General features: G+C 52.7%; 1 protein-coding gene across 6 annotated transcripts in view; it reads right to left on the bottom strand.

Moving 5' to 3' along the window:
- The window catches only part of PLXNA1 (plexin A1), a 409,775-nt gene that overhangs the window by 220,872 nt on the left and 166,157 nt on the right, over positions 1-22,746 (bottom strand). For all 6 annotated transcript variants that reach the window (XM_050958495.1, XM_050958499.1, XM_050958500.1 and 3 more), the window contains one exon: positions 12,631-12,813. In XM_050958495.1, coding sequence (XP_050814452.1) covers positions 12,631-12,813 — 183 coding nt within the window. The remainder of the gene's footprint in view (positions 1-12,630; positions 12,814-22,746) is intronic.

A 22,746-nucleotide genomic window follows, 5' to 3' on the forward strand; every position in this document is an offset into this window, starting at 1 on the left:
GGTGGTATCCGTTACACAAAATATGATTAAATTAAGCAAAGGAAATTTTTGCTTGAATATTGGGAGATCTACTGGCCTGTCACACACCCTCTCCATAACAAGAGGTGTAAGCCCCATCCTTGGAGACATATGAAAACCCTGTGGAATACATCCAAAGGAACAAACCTGCATTGGCAGCTGGAGGAAAAGAGTGCAGCAGGTGGAGAACACATCCCTGAAGTGCCCGTCATCTTTGCATCTGGGCACATATGATAATCTTTAGCCCAGTTCTCATGCTTTCTACCTGAGCAGCTCAAAGCGCACCAGAAACTTTAATAAATGGGACCTCATTGGTAAGGTGGGGAGAATGAGGGAGCGAGAGAAAAAGGATTTGCCCATGGTCACAAAGCATATTTGGGAGGTGGGGAGCGCGGAGGGACAGACAACGACATAGAACTCCTTGTCCCGACTCCCAGACCTGTGCTTGACCAAAGAGACCATCCTTCCCCTCTAACAGATCTTTCCCAGCTTAATTTGTACAAAACCATTTAAGAGTCTGGCTTGAAAAATCCACTCCTCCTCCCCCGTTCTGAGGAACCTTCCCCTGAGGAATGGAGGGGCTGGAGGCCTAGGCCAGAGACTCCCACTAAATCCAAGCTTTCCTTTAAAGCGATTAAAAGTGTTTCTCATTCCTGACTGAAAAGACAATCCTTCCAAGTGAGGCCCGATGCAGCATGGTCCTCTCCCTGAGTCTGCAGATAGGCAGCTCCAGGGCCTCTTCTCTGCCCAGTCCCTTCCCAAGGCGGCAGGAGCAATTCACAAGGCTTTAGCCATTTTTGCTGCAGCTCTTTGGATCCCTGTGGGCAGCCAGGAAACTACTAGATTTAGGTTAGTTTTGCTTTGCCACAGCTGCTTGGGAAAGCTCTGAGGAGAGCCACACAGAGGCCTAGGCAGTAAGCACATGGGACCCAGCCTCAGAGACCTCAAAGGGGCCGGGTTTTCAAAGAGCGGGTGCTCAGTGCTGTTTGAAAACAAGGCCCTTCATTAAGGTGTACACCAGGGTCACTAGTCACTTGGAAAATCTTGGCCTGGAGCTATTCATGGGAGAGGAGGCTAAGGATGGGAGAAATCAGGGGTTCTCAAACTGGGGGTCGGAACCCCTCAGGGGGTCACGAGCTTATTACCTGGGGGGTTGCGAGCAGTCAACCTCCACCCCAAAGCCCGCTTCACTTCCAGCATTTATAATGGTGTTAAATATATTTAAATGTTTTTAAATTTATTATGGGGACTCGCACTCTGAGGCTTGCTATGTGAAAGGGGTCACCAGTAAAAAAAGTGTGAGAATCATTGGGACTGATCAACGGAGGCTCCCCCCCCACCCCCATTTACCCCTCTGCTCAAACAGGCCCGGCAAGCTGATGGGGGAAGGGACAGGAGAATGGGAACACCACCAGACAAACAGCAGCCAGGAGGTGGGACAGAGATGCACATCTCCTGCACATGACCCCTGGCAGCAGCAGAGCGGTTGGGGAAAGGTAGGTAGTGGATCCACCATCCCATCAGGAAGAAGCTTGGGGGGAGGAACAAAGGCACACTTCCTTCTAGCAGCCTAGAAGAGAGGGAGGACGCTACAGTTATCTGACACCCCCTATCCAGAGGCTATGGAAGATGGAGCCACTGAGCAGGCTCTGGAAATAGCAACCTGATAGGAACCCCAGCACCTTTGCTTGTCCCAGCAGCCACAGGTCAGAGGGTGGACTTCTCACCAAGGTACTAGCCCTGGGCCTTTCTGATTTGGCCTCGCTTGCCCTTCACATCAGCCTTGAGCTAGGCACTGCCTGGTACATCCTTCAAGCCCATTTGCAGGTAAAAGAATAAAGCTGTTAAACCACTATGTACCCGACAGGCTCCCCACCACCACCTCCCATCTCTGCCCAATGCACCGGGGAGAGCAAGAAAGCTGCTGTGTACAAAGCCTCAGCCAGCAGAACCCCTCCCCCACTTCCCATTAACCACCTTTAGGATCCCCCAGTTTCTGTTATAAATCATCTGCGTCCCTGAACTTTGGGCCCAATCCTAATCCCACCACTGGGCCAAATTCTGCTCTCACTGACTGTGGGGTATATCTGGAGTAACTCACTTCCCTCTCGCCCCCTCCCTACCAGTAGCCCCAGAGAAGCCATCCAAACTCCTATCCTGAAAAATACAAATTAAGACCCCCAAAGCCCCCAGATCCCAACTAATCCCCTTCCAAAAGGTATTCACAGCTTAATCCTCCTCATCCAAGTGACAAGCCAGCTCCCTAAAGCCCTGAGCCTGCGGCAAGGAGGCAGCAGGGCACCCGCTCTGAACCCGTCTCATCTCCCTCATCAGTATTTCTGGGGACTCCGGCAGATTGGGGGCTATTGTAAGCTTAGGACCAGCTGGCTGCTGAACGTAAGAGCTGATCCTACCTCCCCAACAAGTCAGGTGGCACCCAACGCTGGGTCAACCAAGGGGGCCACAGTGGGGTTTAGCAGAAGCCCTAAGGCAATGCCTAATTTGCATAATGTGGAACAGATGGCAGACACTGTTCCTAGCATGGAGAGGTGATCCCATGGGACTACAAGTCCCAGGACGCAGTGCTCCATCTCGATGTGAGATGTATGTTTGGGAAACTGTGGTAAGCAAGAATGAAGATACAGGTTACAAATAATGGTGCATTTTTTGTTCATGCCCAATAAGCTTATAGCTCCTGGTGCATTTTTCACATGAACACTAAGCATACGTGAAACGTATGCATTCGGCACGTGCACATAAGCATCAGTTGGAGATACATGTTTGCATGAGCAAATTAAGTGCATCAGTGAGCAGTTTTGCAGCTGCACATGTGGCTTTTTGCACATCAGGCCCATAATGTCCCACTTTGCAGGAGTATGAGACAGCCCCAAGGAAACCATGATTCTCCGGTGAATGTCAAGATGGGGAGAGGGGTCAGCAACTGCCTGGCAAGAGCCAGAGTTAGGAATCAAATCTCATTTGCCTTGCACAGAGCAGATTTGCTTTGGAAACCACCAAGGAGAATAAAGAGACAAAAAGATCAACTCACAGTGCCACTTCCCTGGTTCTAAAAATCCAGTAAATCACAGGGTAAACCCCACAGGTCTCTGATAGGCTACAGCAGAGACCGGAGAGAACTAAGAGGAAGTGGCTTGCATCCAAAACTGGCAGTATTCGGGAAGATCATCCCCCAGTTACTCATCCTGGCAATGGCAAAAATTACCCAGAGAACACAAAACAACCCCATGACTGTGGGGAACAGACAGCACGAGGGTACTTGCACAACATTTCAGAGACTGGGCTTTCCAAAGATAACCATGTGCCCGGTGACACAGCAGGGAAATCACCAGGTAGGGCCAACTTTTTTGTGGTTTCAATGGCTTGGTCTGCTCCACGCAGCATCCCATTCCTGCCAGATATCAGTCCTGTACAGCTCTGCTGATGCTCCTCACTCCTGACTTCAACATATCCTGCAAGTCCAGCCCTGGGCTCCCCACCACACAGCCAAGGTGCCTAAATCCTGACCTGCAACCCCCCTGCTAGTGCAATGCTTAGAGTCCAGTCATACAACTCACTTCCTACTGCAGTTGTATCACCATTATAACCATCTGCTCCCAAACCTGACTGTCCTGCCATCCGCTGCCAGTCACCCCCCTCCCCGCCTGCCCCAGGGCTCAGCACTGTTCAAAGCCAGTTCCTCTGCTGGAAGGCAGACTGGGCTCCTTATCAGTCAGTGGGAGAGGAGGATTCCGAGTGTGACACAATCCTCCTGCCTGTGCAGAGCCAAGAAGAGGGGGCAAGGGAAACAAGGGGGGACAGGATGGGGAAGTGCAGGTCAAGGAAGAGGCTACAGCTGCAAGAGCAACAGGTGCTGACCAGCAGCCTAGCCTCTGAGAAGCAACTGTTTGCAGCCTGTCTAGGAAGCCTCTGCAAGCAAGCCAGCCCGCGTGACCCTTTCCTGGGACAAAGGAGAGTTCTGTCTGCAGGCGACAGCCTGGGCAAGTGCTTGGAGCTGCCATCCAGGGAATGTGCAAACAGGGCAGTGACTCTCCCCACCCTCACCCCCTCAATTCCGGATGGCGATATGAGCATCCTCTTTAACCTGGCATCCACTGCAGGGCTCCTGGAAATGCTAGCAGAAGTGTCTGTCTGTCCCAGGTGAGCTCTCAGGTTGCTTGGACAGCTGATCTTTGGGCAGTGAGCAGGATGTTCACATGCAGGCAATGGGGTTTCCCTGGGCACAGAGACGTCCCACAGACACCAGCACACTTATGATCTTGGGGACTTTCACTACATGGTCATGTTATTGTGGGGTCTAACCCAACACCAGATCCCATGCTAACACATTGCAGGGCTGAGGAGACAGCTGGGGATAGAACTGCTGGGCTGACAAGGCCGCCTGCCAAGCATGCAGGGGAAGGAGCCAGGCAGCATGGCTTAGACTTGGCATTTCTCTCCCGCTGTGCTCCACATTCCGCCAGGACAACAGAGACTTCACCTCCCTCAGGAAGGGAGACAAACCCAAGAGGGGAAGGGGATTATCCAGCGGCATTGTGCCAAATGTAACTCTTGCCAAGGTGACAAGCTCGCATCCATACGGATGCCCCTCGATCCCACCCTGCAGCCCCCCTGCTACCCAGTCCTGGACTCCCCAACAGCTCTGCCACTGTGCCCCTTGATCCCCAGTCCCAGTCTCCCCAACAGCTCTGTCAATGCCCCTCAATCCCACCTGCCTGGCTAAGGGCCTGATCCTGTGAGGAACTCAGTGAGAACAGTACACCCTGCAGTGAAGAGAGGTAAGCTGACCCATGCCCCTGGCACACAGTCCCCTCCCCACTGCCAACACAAGACATAGATGCAATACCCTCTGGGCAATAACACCACTCTTCTCTGTTGCTCCATAATGCCCATTGGCCAAAGCACATCAGCATTAGGAAGCAGGACAGCATTGGAGGAGGACTCAACCTATAACCCACTAAGCTACCACTTCAGGAAGTCCCGCCTTCCTCCAGGAAGTAGGTTACAGCTGGCCTGCCTGGCAGGTACATATATAAAGGGGAGGCAGGCACCAGTCGTATTAGTCCAATTTAATTCTTCCCAGGTTTCCCCACGATCCATTCAACCTCTTGCAAGGGGCAACTGGTGCAACCCCCAAAGAGTTGGGGCATGAAAATCCAGGGCTCTAAGCAGCAGGAGGTCAGAGGAGACGTGTACCACCTGCATGCCCGTGTTCCCCTCATTCCATGCTCTCAAGCTAGTGGCTACTTCTCCGGGTGGGGCTCCTCGAGTACACTCTCCACCACCCAGCATGGGTTACAGAGTGACCTACACAAGGCTTTCTTCCTCACCCTCCAGAGACCCTACTGGGGAAGCAAATGCACCGACTATCCCGCTCTCTCTCTCACACAACAAGCCAAATCTCCCAAGCAGACTCAGCCTCCAGAAAACAGACTGCTTGAGACTTGAGCCAGCGCTACTCCAACTCCAGAGGAGGCAGCAGAGGCAGCCAGCGGCAGGGTCTGGTTACACCGGGCTCCCCAGGAAGATCAGGTAACTGCTGAGGCAGCACTTTCCCCATCCTCCCGGTCCAGCCAGACGGCCCCAGCTGGGAGAAGCTGAGCTCTCTATGTTGCGCCCCCCACAACACCCACAGCAATGCTCCAAGGTTAGAGTAGGGGACATAGGACACCCCTCCCCTACGCACACACACTCAGCAGCCTTCAGCACATGAGCCCTGAAGGTGCAATGGTTGAAAAAAGATCCACCCTCCCCCAAACGAGAGGTACTCCCTCAAACCTTCAGAGCCCTCTGCTCCCCCTACTTACATTTCTGGTTCCCTCCAACTGGGCTCAGTAGGGTGGGCTTTCAAAGTCAGCTGAAGCCCAGGTTTTATTGTTATTGTACCAATATCTGGGTGGATTTTATTCTGGTGATGGATGCTGGATTGGCAGCTCTGGAGATTGAGGGCTTCTAGCCAAAGAAGAGGTCGAGATCCCCACACATCCTGAAGCACATAATAATCCAGCAACTACTGAAAAAACCTATTGCTCCCCCGAGAGACCTCACATACCACTACAGCCCTTTCTAAGCAATCCAGGAGCTGGCAAAGCACGGTCTCCAAGGTCTCTTGTCAGTAGCTACAGCCCTGCATCCCACATGTCAGAGCAAGAGACACCAAGAGCACATGCTGCTCTTGTGGCCAACCTCCCTCATCCATTGACAAGGAAAGTCCAGCCATGCTCATCTTGCTGAGCCTTTTCGTGTCATCTGAGATCATTGATCTCCAAACAGCCCAGCAGCTGGGGAACGGAAATACACTGAAATGCCTTGGGTTCTTCCTTCAGGAGAGCACCCAGGGAGACGTCATGGGTAACCACTCTTCCACCTCCAAAGCCTTTACCTGCAGAGCCCCACGACGCTCACTCCTCTCCCTCTTATTACTCAATACCCAGACAGACCCAGGCAGAGTTGGTGAGAAAACACAGGCCAAAGTGCCTGCAGTACACAGACAACACCCGCCTCTATGGCAAATTCCCATCATGCACACACAGCACAAGCTCCCAGCTGCAACGATGACATGGGTGACCAATGAGGCTGCCTCATGATGAGTGCAGGAGCTGGGACTCCCCTGGGGAGGATCTGGACTGTGAAACCTGCTCCCATAGGGGTAAGAGTGAGCACAGACCTCGTTGCTTTCAGAACTAAATGCAACATTCCCACCTTCTGCTCTGCCTGCCTGCTAGAATTTTTTTTTCCAATTGCAAGCAAACCCTCGCTCCTCTCTTACCAAATAGACTATTTCCTCTGCCTCTGGGTGAAAGCAGAAAGGAGGCACACAGAAGGAGGAAGCGAGTGCTCTTCTCCGTTTAAAAACCCTACAAGGTGCTCCAGTGCAATGGCGATGGACCCTAGAGGACAGCCTAAGGAGAAACATCCCCTACACTATCCCATCAGTGCGTCCTAGCCTGGGCCACTGAGCGGGAGGAGAGTCTTGTCCTTGGCCTCTCTCAGGAACAAGCCCACCAAGACTGTGAGGAGGAGACCTGCTCACTGGAAATGGGATGGAGAACCACCTGTTTGTTTCCTATCAAACCCCATTTTGTTTCCTTAAGCCCTAACGGGCCGGAGCCCATCATACCCGGTGAGCCATGGAGCAGCAGGGGCTCTGATACTATGGCTGCAGACGGGCAGAGTGAAGCAAATGGAAAGAAAGAAGAGACTCCACATGAACATGAGTCACACTAGCGGGTCTGAAGTTCCAAAATCACCGGAGGGCTCAGCAGGACCAGCCCTGCATCCTCTATTATCCTGAGGGGGCAGCCCAGAACCAGTGGGGCTGCCCATGTACCTCCGGTGGGCACTCACTCTATCTACCACCACAGCAGGGCCACAGAAGTCGCAGGAAGAGGGGGAGGGAAAAGTTAGATGAAGATGCAGGAATGGAAACAGAGAAAGACCTGGCACCTCAGGGAGAAATTTGCCAGACAAATAGCAATCGGCAGGTTCCTGGGATAATAACTAGATGTGTAACACAGTCTCAGTGGCTTCATGAATCCTCCTCCCACACTTCCCTCCCCTCCCTCTGCACCACACTGGCACAGACCTATTTAAAACCTGCAATTTAGAATTCAATAGCAGGAGAGGCTGGTGGAAATGCAACACCAGTCACTTCAGCTCCCTTATTGATTGGGAAGGGAGGACAAGCTGCCTCCGGCAGCAAGCCTCTCACAATCCATGCCAACTCACTAGCGACCCCGATGCCTCCTCTGATGGAGATGATGATGTCGAGGAGGAAGGCAACTGAAGAAGAGAAACGGAAATTGAGACTTCAGAACAGATGAAGAAACCCAAAGGTTTTGGGAAGCCTCACTCACTGAGCATCCTACAAGAAGTGTGGTCTAGCTGTAGGAGCAGAGGGCAGACTGCAAGGACCCCTAGGTTCTATTCTTGGATCTGGCACTGGCTCACTGTGTGACTTTGGGCATGTCCCTAACCTGCTTTGTGCCTCAGTTTCCCCCTCTGTAAAACTGAGATAAGGATACTGACCCAACCCAGTGGGGCTGTGTGAGGTGTCTTCATTCACTAATGCTCATGAAATGCCATGAGATCCTCTGACAGAAGGAAATACAGACAATGGGTTGGATTCAGACATGGTGGAAGCAAGAACACTTCCACTGGAGTCCATGCAACTGTCCCCACTTACACCAAGACTGAATTTGGCCCAATACATGCAGAGGGTCACAATCTCTTCCCCTCCCCAGAACTGCAGGTTTGCACCTTGAACTCCAAATCATGGACACAATCCCAGAGCTGCCTCCTCGACTCTCCCTGCACCAGCTGGGGTCACAGCTTTTCTGTGTGGGCCCCTTTTTTTCTTGGGTTTATTCGGTATCCGGGGTTCACAACAGACGCCACCAGACCAGGGATGGGGAAGGATCCCAGATAGAGCAGGAGGCTAACTGCGTGGGGACTGTCTACTGTTGCATCCAAGTCGGGGGAGAGTGCTGCCAACTGATGCATCCCAGAAGAATGAGATAGTGGGGGAAAGGTGTTCAGAGACTAACCTCCCACTCATCCAGACACACATACTCTTCTCTTTGCCAACAGCCACCCACTCAGCCTCACCTCAGTTCTTGGAAAAATCATGGATCAGATCCTCAAGGAATCAATTCTGAAGCACTCAGAGGACAGGAAAGTGATCAGGAACAGTCAGCATGGATTCACCAAGGGCAAGTCATGCCTGACTAACCTAACTGCCTTCTATGATGAGATAATTGGTTCTGTGGATGAGGGGAAAGCAGTGAACATGTTATTTCTTGACTAGCAAAGCTTTTGATACGGTCTCCCACAGTATTCTTGCTGGCAAGTTAAAGCAGTATGGGCTGGATGAAAGCTGGCTAGATCATCAGGCTCAATGGCTAATGATCAATGGCTCCATGTCCAGTTGGCAGCCAGTATCAAGCGGAGTGCCCCAAGGGTCGGTCCTGGGGCCAGTTTTGTTCAATAGCTTCATTAATGATCTGGAGGATGGTGTGGATTGCACCCTCAGCAAGTTTGCAGATGACACTAAACTGGGAGGAATGGTAGATACACTGGACGGTAGGGACAGGATACAGAGAAACCTAAACAAATTAGAGGATTGGGCCAAAAGAAATCTGATGAGGTTCAACAAGGACAAGTGCAGAGTCCTGCACTTAGGACAGAAGAATCCCATGCACTGCTACAGACTAGGGACCGAATGGCTAGGCAGCAGTTCTGCAGAAAAGGACCTAGGGGTTACAGTGGATGAGAAGCTGGATATGAGCTGAGAGTGTGCCCTTGTTGTCAAGAAGGCTAATATCATTTTAGCTGTATAAGTAGGGGCATTGCCAGCAGATCGAGGAACATGATCATTCCCCTCTATTTGGCACTGGTGAGGCTTCATCTGGAGTACTGTGTCCAGTTTTGAGCCCCACACTACAAGGAGGATGTGGAAAAATTTGAAAAAAAGAGTCCAGCGGAGGGTAACAAAAGTTATTAGGGGGACTGAAGCACGTTACTTTTGAGGAGGGAACCAGGGGAACTGGGATTGTTTAGTCTGCAGAAGAGAAGAATGAGGGGGGGATTTGATAGCTGCTTTCAACTACCTGAAAGGGGGTTCCAAAGAGGGTGGATCTAGACTGTTCTCAGTAGTAGCAGATGACAGAACAAGGAGTAATGGTCTCAAGATGCAGTGGGGGAGGTTTAGGTTGGATATTAGGAAAAACTTTTTCACTAGGAGGGTGGTGAAGCATTGGAATGGGTTACTTAGGGAGATGGTAGAATCTCCTTCCATAGAGGTTTTTAAGGTCAGGCTTGACATAGCCCTGGCTGGGAAGATTTAGTTGGGGATTGGTCCTGCTTTGTGTAGGGGGTTGGACTAAATGACCTCCTGAGGTCCCTTCCAATCCTGATAGTCTCAGTTGACCTCTTCCCACACCAACACAGAAGCCAGTTTCACGTTCATCATGATTTCAAATCCCCAAATTGACTGGCAAAGGGGTCTCAGATCCAGCAGCCTGGTCTCTGTCCTGCCACCAGCCAGCATGAGAGGCTGGATCAGAGACCTGGGTGCTGCCTTGGATGCTGAGCTTTGGCAGTCAGCAGAGACGGGGGAGCAACAGAGATCTCGCTGAGCTCAGCACAGCATGTGTATGCATTACGCCATGATGGCTGGGACCCCTTTGGGGCTATTCAGCTCCGCTGGAGCCAAGCCAAGAAGACTGGGGAGAGGGCTGTGCAAGCAGCTCTGTCTAACCCCTACTCACACACAGAGGGCTCCCCTCTGCCAGCACTGGCCCCACGTAGGCGGACACCAGCATAATGATTTAACCACACTCCTAGTTCAGTCCTGAACTGGCCTTGGGCCAATCACTGCATTTCCGACCCAGTGAACCAGGAATCAGCACCTCAGCAAAAGTCTGCTTCCTCTAGCACTTCTATAGGGGTGAAGGGATTTGTGCCATTCACACCAGAGTGGACACAGCTGATCACAGACTAGTGGCCCAGAGGAAACCCACACAGGTCAAGTCCAACATACTGCACACAGTCAAACAGAGAGGCAGCAGAGTCATGTGGCTACAGCAAGAGGTCAGGGGCCAGGAACTCTGAGAGCTGCTCCTGGCTCTGCTACTGGTCTGCTAAGTGGCCTTGGCAAGTCACTGCATCTCACTAGGCCTCAGTTTCCTTATCTGCAAAATGGGGAATACACTAGGACCATCTCCTGAGGTAGAGGGGCTAGAAGAACACTTAGCTCATGTTTGTACAGCACATTGAGAGTCCAAACCCCTAGATAAAACCACCTGGCCTTCCTTGTGCATAATGTTTCCACTAGCTTGAAATCCTTCCCCACCTCACCAAAAGGGGGGGTGGGCTGCAGCCCCTTCTAATTTAATCCCCCTATTAACTTGGCTATGTAAACACCGACCCCAAGGGAGCATGTGGCCTGTCTATCACATTGTCAATTCATGCAAGGAAACAGCTGCCAATGGCTTCAGGACTTCCAAGGTGACTACTGCACAGCCCAATGCCAACGGACCCCACCCTGCCAGCAAATGGGGTGCTTCCACCCCCCACTGCACCATATCTCTAAAGAGCTGACTTTGCTTCTACATACCAGCGAGTCATTTTTGAAAAGGAGGAATTTTAGCTAGGAAACAAAGATCCAAAAGGAGCTCAAAGTTCAAGCCATTGATCCCCAGGGCCGGGTAGTGGGTAGGCCCAAGTGGCTATGTCTCCGGGCTCTGGAGGAACAAACAGAGCTGGGTGCTCCAGCTGAGTCCTGCACTTCAAGCCTCTGGCAGGACTGTACCAGGACCCTCAACATGACTTTGCCTGATGGAGGATGCAGTTAATGTGCGCTGTGTTTATACAGGGAAGATTCAGCTGTAATTATAGGAATGATGTTATGATAACAGGAAATCCATGCCTCATGGAGATGCAGTGAGAGGCACAGACTTATTTGCTAATTACCACCAACAAGAAGCCTTTTGTGTCGCTGGGGAAGAGAGGTCTCCCCCACATTGTGGAGTTTTGCCCACAGATGGCTTAGGTCAGCCAGGCTGGAGCACAATGCAGCCCCAAAGAGAACTCCCCTTCTACAGAAGCTTATTAGATTCCTTCCACTCCCATCATGGAGCATTACCATCCTCCTCAGGGCTTTCCCAAGACAGAGTCTGCAGCAGGGCCTAGCATGGCACGGGGATGGGAGCTTAACAATGCTAGCAATGCAGGCAGGGAAGAGGGGAGCAACCTCACCGTTCAATACTTGCAGTCTAAGAAACATGTCACCCCCTCTGGGGTCACATCACCCAGCCGAATGGGACAGGGATGAGGCCCAGGAATGTCTAAGCAAAGCACAGGTGCTATGGCAAGACAAAAGCTCTCCCCCTGCTGATCTTCTGAGTGTGCCAGCCTGGGCTAAAGGCTCTTTGCCCTGGAGGACTGCCCCTTCCTGGCAAGATTTCAGGCCTTTCCCTCTCCATTCCATCTTATTTCAATCATTTGGGCCCAATTCAGGACTTAAGGCCAACAGTGAGGAGGAGTTTCTGAACTTAAGAAGTGCCAAGAGAAGGAGCTTCGCCTCGCCCAAGAAATGCCAGCTCACACATGCCAGCACTGCCACCTGGCAAGAGGGCAGAGACCAATGAAGCACCACAGGCATCAAGTCACCAGCGCATACACAACCCATGTGCAGCCCCTCTCGGGTCAGTGGCAAAGCAATCCAATGATAAAAGCACACAGGGTATAGAGGGAAACCACCAGTACTGGCATACCCTGCTATGTTGTGAACCCAACCCCCCAGCCCTAGGAGAGATTGTGCGATGGGAACTTCCACTAACACTGCTGACTGGGACTTGAATGAGGGGGGCAGGGGTTGGGAGTTTCCCCATCTTATAATCCTGCCATAAACAATTGCTTTAATAAATATGCCTGGTGGACAAGAGGGAAGGGAACTGACCTTCGTCAATGCTGCCACTCCCCATCCTGCATACACCATTTGCGCCTCAAAACACAGCACTGAAATCCTGCCCCTGCCCCAAAGGAAGTAGTCAGTCAACCAGCCTCCTCACCCCGGCCCAGTAAGCTGCCTACCTTTTTGATCCTGCCACTCCGCGTGCCGGTGAAGACCACCGTGTGTCCCCGGTAGTCATAGGCAGCCACTGAGGTCATGCCATCCTCCTTATCCACAAAGAGCGCTGTCCCCTCGATGGTCACCGTCCCGCCCAGCGGCTGGTTAAAATCCTGGCCACAGAAATAGTCATCAATCTGCAGAGGCTGCCAGAGAAGAAGGGAATGAGAGAGATGAGCCGTTTGTCAATACATCGACACTGCTTAAACTGCTGTGTGCAAGGGGGACTGAGCTCCTGACTTAGTGCAATAACCAAGTGAGGAAATGATATGAGCCCCTCTTAGCTACCACTGGCTCATTTCTGCCCCAGATCCAGGGCAGCCAAGGAGAGCGGGGAAACATCATCACTTAGGGGCATGATGAGGGGTCAGGGCAGCGACTAGGGGCTTGCCTCAGAGTGCTTAGAGGCTGCTAACGAGGCATGGCGGTAGCCAGGAGCTCCGCCATCCCCTTTCTCTCCCAGGGATTGCTCCTGGGTGGGGCAGGAAGCTGTGGTCTCAGAAGCAGTTGGGAGCTCACACACAGCAGCCTGGTACCAGACATACCCATAGCTATGCCCAGGCAAGAGTCACAGATTAGCCCTGGGGCGCCAGGAAACCATAGAGGTGGGAACCTCAGAGTCTGCAGAGAAGCCTCGGTGCTGGGTGGTGCGGGTGGGTTCTGCTCTCTGAGAGGGACCCCAGGGCACAAGGGGGCCGACAGAGATCAGAAAAGGCCTCCCAGACAGGAGGAGATAGCGGCAGACTCCAAACACAGTCCTGCTGCCCAGGACTCTAACCACAGGACAGCAATGATTGAACACAACGGTTCCCAGTGGAGCCTGGCAAGGACCCCTCCCCACCCCATCCCACTCCTTCCCTCCACCACTGAGGTGCCTGGCTCCATGAAAGAGCAATTAGGGCTGGACAGAGGAGATAAGATGAAAGACTGGCTGTAGCCCTGGTCTACCCCACACCTACAGGCTGCCAACAACACTCCCAGCTGTTTCAGCACCTGGCTTCCCACCTGCAGCTCCATCGATACCCTCCTTTCCTGATCTATAGTACTCCAGCCCCTAGCTCCCCACCACCACCAGACACCCCTTTGCCAGTTCCCCTCCATCCTGACCTGCATCGCCCCCTGCTATTCCAGCCTCTGCAGGAAAAAGCTCTCCAGACTCACAGGCCGTCCCTGGTGAATTGCTGATCTGGCTCCTGCAGAGAACAGTCATTGCTCTTACTCAGTATCTCAAACTCCCCTCAATGCTGTTCTCCCAACCAGAGGATTCATTGATGCTGGCAGTTCTCAGTCTGAGGCCAGACAGGAGGCCGGCAGTAGTTTTACAAAGGAGTCATGAGTCTGCCTGCTCCCCATTTCCCAGCCAGAGCAGATCTGCTCAGCCTCTCACCACTGCAGGCTGTACTCAGAGGCAAGGGATGCTGCTATCTCCTTCAAGTGTCATATGAGCTGACACAAAGGATTCTCGGGCAAGTCTCAAGAGCGGTGGCTGAGTGGGGGATGAACGTGGAGAGCCCAGAGTGAAGACATAGGAGAACCTCTTTCAATAAGTGAGTCCTGATGTTTCCTCCTACCCTCCAAAGGGTTAATCCTGCCAAATCCCCAGAGAGGCTGTACCAAGCACAGATCGCTGCCTGAAAGCTCCACCACCCCCCACACTCCTTACAGAAGGTGACCAAGAGCAGCCCAATGCCACATGCTGTAGCTGAGACTCAACAGCTCCGGTCCCTCAGGAGAGGCAGTAGTTTAATATGTGGGGGGTGGCCGGTGTGGGAGGTGGAGACACTGATACTGAGTAAGAGGGGAGAGTGTCTCTGAATCAGAAAGTTGGGTCCTGGAACAGCCTTTCCCTGCTCCCTAATAACCTCCCTAATCCAAGCCCCCAGAAGAGAGTGAGGCAGAGAGGCTCCCGGCCTCAGGCACGTCTGGGGCAGCACTTAGAAACCCACCACTGAGCCCAAGCTTCTAGCCAGAGAAATACTGTGAGAGGAAGGAGTGGGAATCCCATCATCATTCAAACCAGGTTGGCTGCCTACCTCCCACTGAGCTGGGCTCCCAGGATGGGGTGGGCAAGCAGTGATTAGAGCCCATAGCTTGACCGGCTCCCTGCCTCTCTCTGCAGTGAGCTCCAAAGCCAGGAGAGTGAATATTAATTCAGTGCAAGGGTCCAGGCAGCTGAACCGCCCCAGCAAGGGCCCCACTGCAGCAGAGCTGGGGGAGCTGTGCGTGCAGACCTGGCCCATTACAACACTGCATAAAGGCAAAAACTGGCCTTCACAGGATTGGATTTGTTAAGACAAAGCCTGAGCCTGGGAGGTAAGATGAGCCCAAGCAACAGCAACTCCCAGATCTAATTACATTCCCCACAGGGTCCCATAGCTCAGTCTGGCTACAAGGCTCCTTTCCATATAACTCCCTCACTGCTGGTTTCAGCAATCCCTAAACCCCCTTCCAAAGCAGATCTGGTGTCATGAGGGGGGTACAATGTCATCATGAGCCCTGCCTGCAGTCAACCAGGGAGCACCAGACTTTTGCTAGCAGAGGCCACGTCTCTGTGAGTGCCTCAGTGTAGGAGCTCTACTTTCTGGCTTTTATCGTAGTCCTGGGGAGCAGTTGCACAATTTCATTTGGATCTGTACAGAGGCCTTCAGGGGGTCTGGCGCTCTGTATCTCCACACCTGTTCACTTTCCCATTCCACACCCCCAGGTCACTCTCAGAAAGGAAATGTTGCATCTCAATGAGCTGTAATCAGGGGAATGTGTTTGCAATCCACACACACACACACAGGCTGTGCTCTGTCCCTGTACATTCCCCCTGCAGCTTCCAACAGACACCCCATTCTTCACTTCCTGTCCTAAGCTGCTGGGCATTTCAGCAGGGGGTGAAGATGATTCCTATACAGAGTTCAAAGAGTGCTTTGTGCTGGCAAGGTATTAGGGGAATGTATAAGGGCTATTTTCAGTGGCTGTATTTAGGGGATCTATGGCTCCTGGGTGCAGAAAAAGTCAGAAGTAGCCCCATGTCACACTAGTGGCCCTGAACAGCTTATCATGGAGCATGCTTTGCCTGCAGTTACAGATCTCATGCATCAGATGGGGCTGAATGACATAGTGAAAGAGGAAGAGAGGAACTGAATGGGGGAAGGGGGTGGAAAGCAAGTTTCTGATCTGCCTAGGACGTGCTTGAGTGGCTAAGGAGCTATTTTTCTCATTGCAAACCAGCATCTATCAGAGACAGTGCCAGGGCCCATCAACAGCAGAGGGGAGCAGACAGAGCTGTCCCCTTGGCCAATGTAATAGTCCAATCTATGGTGCCACAGCAAAATGTCTCCTCACACTGCTGACATAGGGGCAGCTGGCTGGCAATTACCAGCCCCTGGGCCCATCCAGTTCACAATACTGGCTCCCTAATCTCTTACCATCTCGGGGAGCGAGTATCTGTACAAACGAGCTCTCTCATCCTGCTCCACAACCCCAACTCCAGAACAAATAACATGGCAGAGAGGCTACGCAGGACACGCATTTAACAATCCAACGTCATTGAGCTTCCTAGGGAGCCATTCCCAGCAAGTACTATAGCCTCACTGGTTCCATTGGAACTGTTCTTGCAAGCAAACCCTGCAAGGTTTGGCCCCAACCCATGGCCACCAACCACACCAGGCCCCTTTAGCCAGGGACACAATTGCGGTCATCCTCCAAAACCCCTGCCACAGACACTCCCTATCTTTGGGTTCAACTTCTGCCCAGGGTACCAAAGGGTACGTAGCATGCCCTCTCCCACATCCCACTCCCAGATTGCTCTGATTTAAAACAGAGCCTGTCAGGACCACTGGAGCGGTCAGAGAAAAACCCAGGCTAGCACAACACCACAGCACCGGCAATAGGATATCAAGTGGAAAGGGCCACTCTGGAACACAAGAGGAACCGCCCAATGCCATGCCCGGACCCTCCTGCAATGACACCACCATTTGCACACTCCCAAACCAAGGATCTGACAAGACAAACAGGTTCACTTTACATACCAAAGGCTCCAGGAAACACACTGCTTAATATTGCTGCTCCTACCCCTTCCACTCAGGACATTGGGTAAGTCTCTGCATTTCTATAATACCCCGTTCCTTTCCCAATTTCCACTGATCCCCCAAACGGCTGAGCCCAGGTGTCGAGACCACATTAACAAGGGAAAAGCTGGCTCACATCACTGAGAGTGGGGAGAGATGAAATTAAACATTTTCTTTCCAGGTGACTAACCCAGAATGGTAGTGTCCCGAAGTGAATTCTATCTGCTGTCTTTCCAGCGGCATGAGCTTGATCGGTCTCAGCCCAGTTTATGGGAACAGCCACTTCACATAAGGCACCATCACTGCTGGCACCACCTGGTCCTCTTGCTGGCAGTTACAGCAGAGAGGCCAAGGACTGGGTGGACAACAGAGGCTGAACTCTCTTCTCTACCTCGAGGGCCGAAAGCAGGCAGCACAGTTGAGAAGCTGCTGCCCATGCTGTCCCCGCAGGCAGCAAGCTTCAAGCTCACGGGCTAACAGCCCAGCAGTACACTCCCTTCAGGGACACAGGAGTTAACACAGCCAATTGGAGTAATGTCTGCCTGGTGCTTTCAGCAGCGGAAACTGAACTTCCCCACAATGCATCCAGCCAGCCAGGCAATGCTCCCACGTGGGAGGAAGGGAACAGAATCCTGTGTGTCATCGTGCCCCCCGCTGAGCCCCTGCAGGTTTGGCAGCTGCAGCTGGACTGCAGATCCCCTGCCAGCATCAGCTAGCAGCCTTGTTGGTTAAACACTCTCCTGCGTTTGCAGATTCAGGAGAAGTCTTTTCAAAGGGAGCTCGAACAGCAGCCAAGAGCCACTGCAGCTCAGCCAGTGCCCAGCACTGGCAGACACAAATGTAGGGCAATTTCCCAAGCACTCCTTTCACCAAGCACTGTAGCTGCTGTCCAGGGAGATGGGAGAGCAGCAGAGGCAGGCAGTTCCTGGTAAAGGGCTCATTCCGGGTGGCCTCCAAAGGCAGGGGGGAAGGCACAAAGGAATCCCCATCAGTGCACATGGAGGGAAGAACTGGTGCAGAGCTAAGAGGATGGAGCCTGGTTTTGCCAGACACACACACACTCTGTTTGGAGCACGGCTTTGGAGCTGTGCTCCGGCTCTGCTCCAGCTCCAGGCAAAATCCTGCAGCTCCACTGCTCCGGAGCTGCTCCGCGCTCCTGCTACGGGCACTGCTCCAAAGTCTGGTTTGGAGAGCACTGAACCGCAACCTGTGATGCTGTTCCACAACTGATGAGAGGCAGAAGAAATTATCTGTAAATTAATCTGAAGAACCAATGCCACAGCCCTGCCCTCTTGATCTGCACCATTCCTTGCCACCTCAGACCAGGAAACAAGATACAGGACCTTTAATCTTCAGGTCACCAGCTCCGATCCAGCCCTAGGTCAGTGGTGAGTCAGAGTGGTCACCCTCGGACAGCTGGCCTGCGGGCCCAGAAATGCTTTCAATCCAATTCCTATTGACTCAGATATCTGCCCCAGAAAAGCCGTTTTCCTCACAGCTGGCCTGGCCCCCTCAATGACAGCAATACCCAAGAAGCCCAAATTCCCTTCTCTGCCCTACAGAGGCCATCCTGGGCAGATCTGAAACACAACAGCAAGGGGAGCAGGGTATGAAGGAAGTGTGTCTACCTCTCCCTGGCTGTTCCCATGCAGTGGCTGCCAATCCATCACCTTCCCCCAGACTCACTAATGTTGTGAACAAACAAAAAGAAAAGGCAGTACGCTCAGAAGAGGCAGCAGGTGAGCCGGGGAAAGGAATGAGCCTCACCCCTGACAGCTGGACTCTGCCTGTGCCATCTCTGCCAGACCCGCCCCTGATGGGAGTCATTTTATCCTTCTCCCTAGGATGCCCCTTCCCCAGATCCTGGACCTCTGAGACAAACCCACCTGGCTCTGCTGCAGCTCTGTTTCAGTCTCTCATTTCCACAGCAGTGACAGGAGAGGGGAAGGACAGGTTTCTGCACTCAACATACAACGTCTGTCCCATGTCCCCTCCAGCCTCCGATGCAGGCCCAGCCATGTGGTGCTAAGAGAGGGTGACAGGGATAGGGGGATGCGGGGGGTGAGGGAGACAGCAGGGAACAGGGGTCAGGAACTGGGAAATTCCCTGAACCATGAAATCTGCTTCTATCTTCACCTCAGTGGGAGGAGAGGTGTTGCCATGACAACCCCTGGTCCAACAGCCTCTGGCCATGGGTTCCAGGCTCTGGGAGATGTGGAGAAAGGGAGGGGGAATGGGGACTGAAGAGAAACGACTGAAGCCTTTCAGCCAGGCACGGAGGGTGAGCTCAGTTACCCACAAAGCCCAACGTGGGCATAGGTGCTGGAATTAGGTGTGCAGGGGGTGCTGCTGCACACCCTGGCTTGAAATGGTTTCCATTATATAAAGGGTTTACAGCACCCCACCATACAAATTGTTCCAGCCCCACTGTGTCTGGGTGGGGCAATGACTGAGCAGAGCATTGCATGCCTGATGCCTTCGCTCCGTAATCCCAGCAAACCGCCCAGCTGGAATGCCCTCTCCAGCGCCCAGTCTGAGGGAGCCTCCAGGTGTGACGCACTCGCACCAAGCCCAGCCCAGGCATGAAGCACATGAAGTCAAACACTGCCAGCAGAGGCGCCTTTTTGAATGACACACATTGAGGATAGTGGGGCATCTGGGCCTCGGAAGGATTCTGTTTGGAGAGGCTCCATCTGCAGCTCAGAATTTAGAGGGGAGGCTTTGGCAAGGGATGGGCTCAGAACCTGCTCCAGTCCCTGGGAGGTTATAAATCCACAGAGTGCGGGTGTAACATATGGGGAAAGCGCTGAGCTCCTCAACTTTGAGAAGTGGCTCCAGGGGAGGGGGGGGCAGATAGGAAGCCCAACTCAAAAACCAGCTCCTCCAGGACTATCACTTCATGCTAGAGTGCGACACTCACACAACATGGAACAAGGAGAGTGCATTCACAAGAGACTCCCCAAAGGTCAGTGTGCAGTCCAGTACCAGCTCACTAACACCCCCGGGGAAGGGACACTGAACAGCCATCCACTGACAGCCATGCTCTAAGCCAGGGGTAGGCAGCCTATGGCGCACGTGCCGAAGGCGGCACGCGAGCTGATTTTCAGTGGCACTCACACTGCCGGGGTCCTGGCCACCGGTCCGGGGGGCTCTGCATTTTAATTTAATTTTAAATGAAGCTTCTTAAACATTTTAAAAACCTTATTTATTTTACATACAACAATAGTTTAGTTCTATATTATAGACTTATAGAAAGAGACCTTCTAAAACGTTAAAATGTATTACTGGCACAGGAAACCTTTAATTAGAGTCAATAAATGAAAACTCGGCACAGCGCTACTGAAAGGTTGCTGACCCCTGCTCTAAGCCCACTGTTTAAAAGAGCCATTCATTTTCACTTCCTGTTTAGACTTGCTGTCCTTGGGGCCAGGCCCCTCCCTGCTTTTTCTCAAGATGCCTGCAGCATGCAATTCCAGCATGACAATGGGACAGGATCTCTAGCCCACGGGAGGAGCCCTCATGGGTGACCCAGGAGGCCAGAGCCTCACACCATTGCTGCAGTTCACAGCTAGCACCACAGCGGTGGGGAGCGCAGAGAGGTGTGACTAGTCCAGTGGATGCAAAGCTGTTCACAGCTGCAACTCGGTTCGCTTGCTCAGCAGCTCTCACTTCCTCTAGCTGGAGTGTCAGGGTTTAGGACGCGGTTACAAGTTGACTCCTTTCCATGCCTGACTTTCTATCTCCCCTTCCTCAGGCAAGAAATTCCTCTAGAAAAGTCACACAGCTTGCGCACAGGCCTCACTGACTCCCAAAGAGGGCTGTGTCAGTGGCCCCCGGAGGCAGACTGCTATACCCACTACCTAAGCCCTCATCCCAGTGCGGGCGGGGGATCAGCAGCATAGTGGGGAGTTAACAACCCTCAACTCAATATACTGAAAAGCAGGTGGAGGGGTTCAAAAGCCCCCTGCAATCTGAACACCCAAGGACCTTGCCTACTAATAGAATGGGGTGTAGGACCTTGCTGGTCTCCGCCTTTCCATTCTCACACAGCAAACATCAGGAAGGCAGCGGCAACAAAACACATCGTTCCAGCGATAAACCACATCCTTAAAGTGGGCCCACATCCTTCTCCAACACCTCGACCAGAACCTCACCTCCATCAGGGCTGGAATAACTGAACATTAGGGACTGGCTCTCTGGGGGCTGAGACAGAAGCCCCAGGGGCAAGAGCCCCACAGCTCAGCCTCATCAAGGAAGATGTCACTGAGAAAGCAGCGAATCACTGAGGCCTAATGAACAATCGATATTGTGGAGGAAGAGGGGAGCAATTTAGTAGCAGAGGCTTTGGCCCCAGTAGAGCATCTGGGCTTCTTTGGCTATTTTTCTCTTAGGGGAAGCTGTGAAGGACTCAGCAACGGAGGACAGGTGGGGGCTCACACACACACAAGGGAGACATATTTACTTTTATACGATTCTATATGTTAGTGGCAATGGGAGGCTCCCACTGCCCAGCCCCCCAAGACATACCCCGAGACATCACCCTTTCACCCACCCGGTCCCAAAAGCACAGTCTGTTCCAAGAGGAAGAAAGAGATACCTGGTCATTGCCCCTAAGCACAGATTGGTCCGGTCCCTAGGTGCATTCAGCCCCCTTAGGGCAGCAGCTTCCAAGACTCAGGGAAGCCCACCCTGACTCAGGCGCTGACAGGGCAACGTCCCCTCCTGCAGCCCGGAATCACAGGTCACTTCTTCCCCGATGCAATATCCTGCTCCCCCCAATGCATCTTCTCCCATGAAGAGAGCCCCTTGAGCCCTTCTTTCTGCCTCACGGTGTGCATAGCAGGCAGCAGTGAAGGGGTGAATGGAAAGCCTGAGTCCCAGGCAGACTGGAGCGGAACCAATGAAGGTATTTAAGTCCTGGCAGCACCTCGCAGCCAATGCAATCTCCATGTCACACTGCTCTCTGCACTCCAATTTGCAGCTTCCCCAACCTTATCTGCTGCTGAATATGCAAGAGGATAAATGTTTATGGTGTTTACTCCTCTCTGCTTTGTCTCAACAAACTCTGGGAAACGACAAATACAGCTGCACCGCTGCACTCCGGGCTGCATGGAGCGTGCGTCCGCCCGCTACAGCAACACCGACACCGCCTCAATAAATAATTACACCGACAATTAGCTCACTAACAGCAAACTCCCTCGCTAGGCAGACACCATGGCAAGGCCAGGCCAGGCTGGGTAAAATCGGATGGGGGAAGCAATCTGAAGGGTATGGTGCCAGTTACCATAGCAGATCCAGACACTGGTCCATCAAGTCTGGCCTCTGCCAACGGCTACTGCCGGGTGCTTCAGATAAAGTCAGGGGAATATATATATGGCCAGTTGCATCATGCTGCATGGAGCAAGTAAATTTCCTTCCTGACCACTGTGCTGACCAGCCTCAAGTACGAGGATCGATTACCACCCACCCACGCACACTGCCTGACCTCGTATGGCTACTAAAGCACATACCCAACACTCGGGTTAACAAGAGACTTCACACCAGCATGGCTGGCAAAGGGTGACACAATCGCCTTTCCAGCAGGCTCTGACTTTATCAGCTGGGGTGAACGAAGGCCCCACTGACATAGTGGGAGACCTTAACCAGAGAGGCATCTCTTCTCATGGACTGGCACTAGAGGCATTTGGAGGGTGGGGGGGTATATAGGTTAAATATTTGTGTCAGGGTGTTCAGTGGCCCCAATACTAAACAAGCTTGGCAGGATCTCAGTTCACCTCTTAGTGGGACTGGTGGGCACATCACAGAAACGACCACCCGAGTTGGGTCCTTAGCAGACAGTTTCAGCAGAGACGCCAGGAAAGGGATGAACCAGGAAGACTGAACCCCTCACCCCTAGAGAAGGGCCCTGCAGGGCACAGCAGAGACATCTAGGCAGGGACATGGGGTATGGACAGCTGGCTAGTAGATATTCAGAAGATCCAATCTCCAGGAGCATGATAATCCCACACTTTCCACCAACGC

The sequence above is a fragment of the Gopherus flavomarginatus genome, chromosome 6 (genome assembly GCF_025201925.1).
Source record: "Gopherus flavomarginatus isolate rGopFla2 chromosome 6, rGopFla2.mat.asm, whole genome shotgun sequence".
NCBI classification, from domain to species: Eukaryota; Metazoa; Chordata; order Testudines; family Testudinidae; genus Gopherus; species Gopherus flavomarginatus.